Source organism: Centruroides vittatus, unplaced genomic scaffold (genome assembly GCF_030686945.1).
Source record: "Centruroides vittatus isolate TY-2023 unplaced genomic scaffold, ASM3068694v2 contig_461, whole genome shotgun sequence".
Taxonomy (NCBI): domain Eukaryota; kingdom Metazoa; phylum Arthropoda; class Arachnida; order Scorpiones; family Buthidae; genus Centruroides; species Centruroides vittatus.
In genome coordinates, this window is record NW_027122257.1 from 1332546 (window position 1) to 1342675 (window position 10130).

General features: G+C 34.4%; 2 protein-coding genes across 2 annotated transcripts in view; both read right to left on the reverse strand.

Moving 5' to 3' along the window:
* The window catches only part of LOC136977601 (uncharacterized), a 48151-nt gene extending 48058 nt beyond the window's left edge, over nt 1-93 (reverse strand). Inside the window, exon 1 of the mRNA XM_067273128.1 lies at nt 52-93. The gene's annotated coding sequence lies outside the window, so the exon portion shown is untranslated. The remainder of the gene's footprint in view (nt 1-51) is intronic.
* Nucleotides 94-8737: 8644 nt separating this feature from the next.
* RpL9 (ribosomal protein L9) lies at nt 8738-9465 on the reverse strand. The gene has a single exon (XM_067273129.1). It carries the CDS (start codon nt 9354-9356, stop codon nt 8793-8795), a length of 564 nt encoding a protein of 187 aa, XP_067129230.1. The 5' UTR covers nt 9357-9465; the 3' UTR covers nt 8738-8792.
* Between the last annotated feature and the right edge of the window lie 665 nt (nt 9466-10130).

The following is a 10130-nucleotide window of genomic DNA, read 5'->3' on the forward strand; positions in this document are numbered from 1 at the left end:
CTCGATTTTCTAGTATTTCAAATTGCAATATTCTATATAATTCGTACTTACCTTGCTGCTGGCTTCAATAAAGTAGAGAAATTTTTATATTATCATCTAAATCAGATAGAACTCGAGAAACTTATTAAACGTCTATCACTTAATTAAACCGAGGTCAGTAGATTGAGTTTCGATATACGACAATGATCTTCTGTTATGGGGCGTTAAAGGTCAACAAAATACAATCTTATATCAAGATAAAGTTCAAATTAATCTTGACTAAAGTTTAAATCACTTATTTATAAACTTTTTGAATTTATACAACATCCATTTTTCTTTAATTGTAAATATGTTTCTACTGTTTTTTTTTAATTTTGTTATTAGAATTTCGAATTAAATTATAATTGAATTACTTAACTATTTCCAATTATTACGCTTAATCCTGAATTGATTATGGTTAATGAATTAAAAAGAAGTTGACCTGTATAAATGAATTTATAGTAATTCATTTATACAGGTTGACTGGAATTACTGATAATAGTAAATTACCAGTAATTAAATTTAAGCAATACCTATGTTGAACCTTTTCCCTCTATGAATACAAAAAGGGCCTGTTAATCATACCCATCATGGAGGAAATTGGATGGTAAAGGACAGTTTTAATCGGCCATGAAAAACTCCTGAGGTTGTTTTCTCAAATTCGACCCTGGTTCCTCAGTGATAGAGTAACTCCTTATCAGGTCATCTAGTTTTTAGTCCTTCAGAAGCTCACTCATATTAAATGATTTTTAAGATCAAGATAACTCTGCAGTGCCTGGAGGATCCGGATTCTAATTCTGATGTTTCGTGGTAAATTAGGTCAAATCTACGTTTTCCATCTTTTCTTCATGTTTGATGATTCCATAGAAAATCAAATATATCCAAAAATATGTATTATTTCAACACGAATTAATTACGGCGAGCGCTTTGTATTAAACATCTTAAACCGTGTTTGCTTCAAATGTAACAAAACGATCCAATGTCTATTAAAATTAATGCAGTTTGAAGATTGAGAATGTGCATAGCATTTTTACGAAAATTTATCAAATTAAATTAAAAAATATAAAGACTTCAACATGCGTATTATTTTATAAGAATTGAATAGTTCGAAACTTAGAATCGGCCATTCAGTGATACCGATCATTTTATTATAAATGATCGGTATCACTGAATGGCCGATTCTGTTTCGAGGCATCTATTTCATAATGAACGGTATCAGCTTCTGAAGATAAGCTGATGCCTATCTCTGAACGAACCACGATTGAATATGGGCAGAATGAAAACCCCCAGGAGTTTTTTTAGGGATGGTGTGTCCTAGATATGTCAGGCTCTGTCCCTCGCTATCCATTGTGGGCCAGGCCCACAATGTATAGCGAGGGACAGTGGATTGCTCGAGCCCAATATCGGCTCGAACAAAAGACCTTCTTGGTGTTCACAGAGTAGAAAGAGCAAAGAACAAAATAAATGACTTCCAACCATCAGTAAGAATATCTGGAAGAACATGCAGGAAAATTAAATGTATAGAGAATAGATATACAGCATATATGGCTATTGTGGTGGGTCCAACTTGGTGGAGAGGAGTTGTGTAAATCTGGGTGTGTAACCTAGGGTGGGAGATTTATTGGAAGGTGTGTTTCGGGGAGAAGTTAGAACGGAAGTGGAGAGAGAAGGAAGAATCAGTAGGGAAGAGTGTGGTGTGTGAAAGTGCGTGAAAAAAATAGTCGGGAAGCCGGAAAGTAAAGACTGTGCAATCAGTTTAGCGGGAAGATTTCGTTTTCGAACTGTTTCCTGTCCGAAAAGAAGTAAAAGAAGCGGTACACTTTAAACTCATTGTCGGTACGTTTTATGTCTGCGCGTTACGGGAATTCTATAGCATATTATTGTCGGGAAGATTGTGTGTTAAAGCTATTCGGTAGATTGGATTGTCGGGCTCTGTACGTTCCTGTGTGTTTCCCTAGATGTATTGTATGTTCCAAGGAAAACTAAAGGGTTATCTTGTTAATTTGGATAGTTGTCTTTGTCTAGTCCCTACTGAGATAAATAGATTCCCCCTTCTAAGCACGTTTGTTATCAATTTGTCCCATCGAAGAAATCATTAAAGTTCTCCGTGTCGACTCGTTCGTACTTTATATAATAGCGAGGTTGAGGCCAAAGTTTTAAACGCAAAAACGTGTACGTGGGACGTTGAATGCCGCTTTCCTGTAAGCCTAGAAGTTTGACAATGGTGTTTGGAAAGTCAGTGGAATCACGCTCGACATTCCAAAGGTCATTGTCAAACTTCTAGGCTTACAGGAAAGCGGCGCTGAACGTCAGACGTACACGTTTTCGCGTTTAAAACTTCGGCCTCAACCTCGCTATTTTCACACTATTTTATATATTTAGGCCTACTGAAAATAAGACAGTGGATGTTGATCTGACTGATGCAAATCAGCTATTTTTTTAAATAGTGTAAAAACAATGTGCTCATATTATTAATTGAAATATGTAGAATATTGTGTAGGCCTACACAAGTACTGGTAATTGTTATTAATTGTATCATATTAGATGATAATATAACATTAAATTTTTACTAAACTTTGACATTTCAAATTTTTCTATTACCATAGTAAGTCTTAGTCTCAATGTATCTGGATAACAGTGATTCACTCCACACTCATTCTAGTCTTATAGCCAATCATTTACTTTTGTTCTACTGGCACTTACTCTGATAACTTATCATTCACTCCTTGAAATTAATTTCAGTATTAAGCTTCACTTCACTCATTACTGTAAGACAGTGGTTCTCAATCTTTTTGAAGTCAAGGAACACTAACATTTTTTTCGTAGAACACTAAAGTTTGACATTTTTTTCTGCGGAGCAGTTACAATACATCAGCTTTAAAGCAGAGATGACAAACCTTTTTGAAATCAAGAGCACTCGGGGTAATAGATGACGACATTGGCGTTTGCTAATTACATTCCCATACAAAAATTATTTTACATTGTATTGATTTTTCTTTTGCAACAATTTTTAATTGTATATTTGTTTTTTCGCGGAACACTTGAAGTGGCTTCATGGAGCACCCATGGATTGAGAACCACTGCTGTAAGGCCACTGTTTGCACAATTTCTGAAGTACTATGACCATTTTCATTGAGAAATCAAATAACTGATCTGACAATTTATTCTTGCAGCCATTATTAATTTATGGAATAGAAACCAATAGACTGATAATAAAGTGGCTGACAACTTTCAAAAATTACTGCTGACAGTGTTATTTGATATAGAATACACATTAAAATATGTGACCTTTCATAAAGTAAACTGATATCCTTAAGGAATAATACATGGAACTACTGTGATGATTAGTTCTAAAATTGGTTTTATACTAAAGTTACGGAAAATTTTGGTTATAAGTTGTCATTTCAGTTTAAGTTTGCTCTTTCTGGTTATTGATAATGAATACTTCTTCTTGGCATTGTCCCACAGATGTAGGGTCTGCTGTTCGGATCTTCGAACGCCACTTTGTTCGATCAAGTGCATCATCTGGGTTCAGCTGCAGAGTCTTTAGTTCTGCGTTGATAGCATCTTGCCTTAGTTGCTTCAGTCTTCCACGTGGCCGTCAGCCATTCATCTCTAGGTGGTAGGCAATGTTGGCAACTCCGGGGCTGATTGTCGGATGTGGCCAAACCAGCGCAGGCGTCTCTCTCTCATTTTTGCCTCAATGGGCGCAATGCCAAATTGTTGACATATTGTGTCATTAGTGATATGGTCGAGGAGGGAAACGCCAAGCGTCCTGCAAGCCATGCACATCTCCATGGAATGGAAATGCTGTTCAGTTGCTCTCGTTGATGGCCAATATTCGGAACCATAGAGTGTGACAGGTCATACCAGTCTGGTAGATTTTCAATTTTAGGTACAGTACATGGACATCTTTTTGTCGCAGAGAACACCTTTGACTTCTCTCCATCGTAGCCACACCACATTCACTCTCCCTCGTACTTCGTCGTCAATGCCTCCATTACTGTAGAGTTGAGCCAAGGTAGCAAAAAGTATGTGTTTTATACAAGTTATCACCATTGACTTGGATCGTGCCCACATTTGGAAACATTTCTAGATATTCGGTTTTCTTGGTGTTAAGCCGCAAGCCAAAACAACTCAGACGGTCGCTCCAGGCCTGCACCTGGCACTGTAGCTCTTCTCGAGTTATAGCTGCAAGCATGATGTTGTCAGCATAAAGCAGCATTCAAGGCACATCGCTCTGTATATTCTTTGTGATAGTGTCCATGATGAGAATGAATAGCAATGGCGGCAGTGTGGAGCCTCAGTGAACGCTAACGTTCACTGGGAAGTTGCAGATGTACCAGCCGCACACCTCACTCGGCTGCTGGTATTTGTACAGCATTCTGACCCAATTGATAAGGTCCTCAGGCACTCCGTGGTTGCGGAGTGCATACCAAATGAGCTGGTAGGGTACACAGTCAAAGGTCTTTTCCAAGTTGAGGAAGGCAACGTGTAGTGATTTAGTTTTCTCCTGGTGTTTCTCCATCAACTTGCGAGATGCAAATATTGTGTCGGTAGTTCCACAGCCCCTCACAAAGCCACAATGGCCAACACTGATCCGAACAATGTCACGCAGACTTCGGTCAATAATGCGCTCAAAGATTTTTATGGTGTGAGAGAGTAGGCAAATTGGCCGGAATGCACCGGCCAATTCGCCTACTCTCTCACAGTTGGAATCTCAGTTTGCACTACTCTCTCACAGAATTAGTTGGAACATTATTGATAATGAATACTGATTTATATAAATTATTCAAGCAATGAATACAAAAGTTTTTTCACTAAGATATTTACTCAACATTACATATTGAAAAATATTTTCTAAACTGGAGAGACAAAGTTATTATTTTAAAAAAAATTATTCAATAACAGCAGCCTACAATAAAAGAATTTTATATATTTAAGAATGAGTACAAAGTATTTTAACAAAAATAAATTTGAAGTCAGAAAGAGAAAAAAATCAATTATTATTATTATTGCAATATGACTATATTAAACCTTTTATAGTGGAGGGAAAATTGTGTAAAAATTAAGAATTTAAATTAATATACTGTATTTTTATGGCTATAACCTGCAGAAGATTTACTAGAACAAAAATAAAACTTTTGCACAACCCAACCATCATACACTTTTTGCCCAGGAGAGCAGTCATTACTCTATAGGTGCAAGTTCCTGATTGCCATATAACTTACATCATCTTTCGAATTGATTAGGAATGCAGATAACCAGCAAGTTATACAGTATTTAAGTTCATTCCCATCTAACAATAGATGGCAATGTTTGTGCAGGCATGTTACATTTGCTATTTTCCACATCGATTACACACAGGGCTGTCAAGAGGGAAGAGGGGGGATTTTTCTGAACTCAAAAAGTCCTATGAAATGAATGTTATTTTTATTAGCCAAAATAAAATCTTTTATCCTTTTTTTTATTAATAAACATTTAGTTCATTTGTTCCAAAACAAAAGGCTAAATGGACTCACTAAAAGGCAAAAGGAACCCACTTGTACCCAGCCCCAAATAAACTTGACTGCACCAATCATACATTTTCTTCCATCCTCTCCTCTTCGGTTATCATTGTTTCTTGAACTGGTTGTTCCCATATTCTTTCTGACCTTTTTCCAGAGTTTAGATTGACCTTTCCTAAAACTATTGTTTTTGCTCTTTTCTATAAGAAAAACTGCTTTAAAGATTAGTATTTGTATGAGTTAGTTTATGATATAGGGACATATTGATACATAATATATTTTGTTTTGATTTGCATATTATAACTAAAAACATTAGGAATGTTATTTATTTCATCATAATTAAACTGAATACAGTGAAACCTGCTAATGTGATCACTGAAGGGACCAGCTCGAAGTGGTCATATTAGCAGGTTTCACTGTACATTGCTTCAGTCAAACTTTCATTATCCTTAATTCTGTTTATTTGGCTTGAAAGTCATCCAGTAGAGAGATGTGGAAGATAACATTCTAATCTTGCTATAAAAATTAGGAATATTTAAATAAAATCTTATAAGAGAGCCCTTGTTCCCAGTTTCTGTTGTGAGCTAAGTTATACCATACTGTTTTAAGGAACTTGATCATTTGGTATTAAAATAATTTATCACAGGATCAAACAATAATTTCAACATTATAGCAATGTTAATACTTCAAAAATTTTGTGAAATGGAATCATTGATACATTAGTTAACCATTTAACATGTCAATAAGATAAATATGTACACATCTAGTTGTAAGCTTCTTGTCTCTAATGAATTAAATTATCTCAAATTACCAATTGGTGGAGATGTAGGAGGATTATCAAACTATTGGAGCTTTAGAAAATCAGGATCATACTTTAGTAAATAAGTTAAAATATTACAGGGTATCAATATTTATGTAATAATGGCTGAAGAGGGTCTAGTAAAGACCAAAATGCATCCAACGAATAAAGTTAGTCTTTTATTGATGTGATCTCGATTTTCTAATTCTCCAAGTTTGATAAGCCTCATACATCTCCACCAACTGTTACCATAGTCTGAGATAATTATTTAACGTATACATCTTGTAATACAGAAACAATTATATATTAAGTTTTAACTTTGAAAACACTCATTTAGATCATCCTGCTTAAAACTGTTTTTAAGCTGGTTATTTTTAAAACAGTTCTATAGATTAAATATTCCTTATTATGAAAGAATATGTTACCCAACAAAAAGCAGATAATTAGTTTTGTTTTTAGAATCAAAACATTCATATATCATCTTCAAAATAATAATTAAATATGAAAGTAATGCATTGTCTACATGGTTAGCCAGTCTCAAAGCTGTTTTACAACATTTGATTGTTATAAAACAGGATAAAAATGTATAAGATGTATTTTCCTTTTTTTGCATAATTACAATAAAAATACCAATTAAACTTTTCCTGAAGCAATTTAAGTCCAAAATATAGCACAGGTATACATTTTCTTAAATTATTATATTTCAATGCATTCTCTGTATATATGTAAAAATAAAATTTTAACTTCTAGATACTTTATGCAACACAGTACATATGAAGCAACTAAAATCAATTCTCGACAAATAATTCCAACATTGTGGGGGAAGTTGCCTTAACTTTTAAACAAGTTAATTCCTTAAACAATAAATTTAATATAAACTAGACAAACATTCACAACTGTTTAAACTAGAATAGTAATTGTGTGACAAAATTTTCTCTCAAAACAGTTATGCATAAAAATTGTAAAGCTGCAAAAGTATATACCAGTATTAAGAAATGAGATCAAAAACTGGCATATTATACAGAAATTTTAGAAGTATAGTACATAAGCTAGGATAGAAGAGTGCATAAACATGAAATGGACATGCCTTATCAAATACCTGAAAGGACTTACAAGATGGCTGCATGCTATATATTACATTAACTTCGTAGAGGAATTTAAATATTTTTAAAAACTTGGAATGATTGAAACTGATCTTTCTAAAGAAATTTAGTATGTTAACCTGGCAATGATAGTTAAGTGACCAAAAACATTGGTTAATTAAATGAATTACTTTAAGTTATTGTTTTAGTTTTAGCCATCCAGTTAATAAAATTTACAACTGATATTGTGTGATTTTTTTGCTTGTTAAAAATTGGATATACTTTGAAAAAATTTTAGATCTTAGAATAATTATGCAAAGACTTGTAACAGATTTTCATTTCTTTAGCTATATTCAATAGCCTAAGGATAGAACATCTACCATTTCACACACTCAAATGTCAATGGAAAAATTCATGCAGAATACGACAATGCTAATTTGAATGCATCACCATATCAGCTTCATTATAGCATTATATACAGGGTGGACCAGCGAAAACGAAACGGCAGAGTGTTCGTGTTCGTCCAAGCAAAGCGCTCGGACAGGTCGATTTTACTCTCGAGGGGACATCTTTTGCAATAAAGTTTTTGCGATTCTGAATATTAACTAAACAAACATTTTTTTTTCGAAATAAATGCTTGTTTACTTAATACAAAATAAATGAGTTTTTAAAATTTTTTGTTGTCTGTTGTATTCAGAATCGCAAAAACTTTATTGCAAAAGATGTCCCCTCGAGAATAAAATCGACCTGTCCGAGCGCTTTGCTTGGACGAACACGAACACTCTGCCGTTTCGTTTTCGCTGGCCCACCCTGTATTTCATTATCAAGAACACAAGATGTAGCATTTTACATAGAAAAAAATTTGAATCCTTAATATTATTTAAAAGATGTGTTTTTCTATAACTATTTTAATGAAAGCTTTCTAGTTGACATTTACCCCACTGTCCATCACTTTTTAATAATTTTGCTGGAATTAATGTGGTTTTTGTTTTATTTCCCAAAAACATTCAAATTATGCAACTTGTATGTTAAAAATAATTTAATGTAATTAGCAGCTAAGTCTTTGTTGGAGTTAAGTATCTCAATTTAGTCTACCAAGTGTTTTTTTTTTTTGTAACAATTCTGTAGGCATTAACATGGTTTTTACAATACCATTTTTGATTCAGCTAGATTAAAACAGGGACAAGAGATGGCATCCCCACACAAATCTAGGTTTCTGAATCCCAATTTCAGCTTCCACGTATCCGGAGCGGCAACTCAGCGTAATATATCGCACATCTAACATTCCACAGAGTATATAATTTTAAATGAAAATATAGCAAGAAAACAAATTAATTCCCAATCAACATTTTATTCTCATCCAAAGATGGTCTAATCGATACAGATTTAATCGTCGGAGATATCAGTCTTCTCAGAAACATAAATACCATCTAAAAACTTTCTGATATCTTTCCTCTTCACTAACGTTGACTGTTGAATCCTTGCAGCAGAACGAGAAACCAATTCGATATCATTCCCACTGATGATCAATTCATCCTTTTGAGTTGAATTCTTACATGTGACTCCCGGCTGCATGCCAACACGTCTGACGTATTTCTCTCCCAAGAAATTTCTGATTTCTACTACTTTGTTGTTATCCGTAGTGGTAACGTTAATGGGAAAATGAGCGTATACCGAACGCATTTTGTATTGGAACCCATTAGTTACACCTCTTATCATATTTTCGATGTGAGAACAAACGGTACGAACCGTAGCCAACTCCTTTCGGTTACCGAACCATTTCTGAACTCGTAATTTATCTTTAGTAATGACTTCCATATCGACTTGAACATGATGAAAGTCGCGACGTAGACGTCCACGCGGACCTTTCACGGTTACCTTTCGTGACTTGACTTTAACTTCTACACCTTTCGGTATTTTCACCGTCTGACTGGCAATTATAGTTTTCATCTTTCTTGATATAAATGTTCGTTATATCGTCGATGCACACAGATTGTTAAACGTCTACCGACACCTTCCGATCTCCTAACAAGATGGAGGTTTATACACAAAATGTCGGATTGCTTCGGAAGAGGTCGACAAATATAGCCAAAAAATAGCACAAAATATCTAAAAATTATCATTTACTATTTATACTTTATTGATTTGGAAAATAAAATATTTTATCGTTAAGCAATTTATTTCTAAATAATTTTAAATTTTATAAGTTTCAAATCAAAATATTTTGTCTTCTAAAGAGTTGGCATTATTAATTAATGAAGTAATTGGAGTTTCAGAGTGAGTAAATCTGTGAGGAAAAATTAAATTAATGATAAAGTATATTTTAAAAATCAGAATAAGAATCAATAACAAAATGTAAGTAAACCATGGTAATGGTTCTTGTATTTAACAATATAAAATTCATTTCATATCACGTCGCACTTCGACACCATATTGTGGCTAAGCGGTTCCGTTCCCTGAACACTGGTAATTCGGTCGTGGGTTCGTATCTCGACAGGACGGGCTAGCCACGTTGGAGTTTTCCGGGTTTTCTGCACATCTTTAACACCTAAATAAGAGCCAATTACCTCAGTACCCTTAAAAGATCTCCCGGAAGGCATTTCCCCCGGATCTTCGCAAGTAATTTCGTATGTCAAGCAAACCGCTTCAGCCGGCTCTTTGGAGGATAAACGCATACGCAATAACCTCCATATTAACCCCGATGAGAGAGAGAGTTTAATTTAT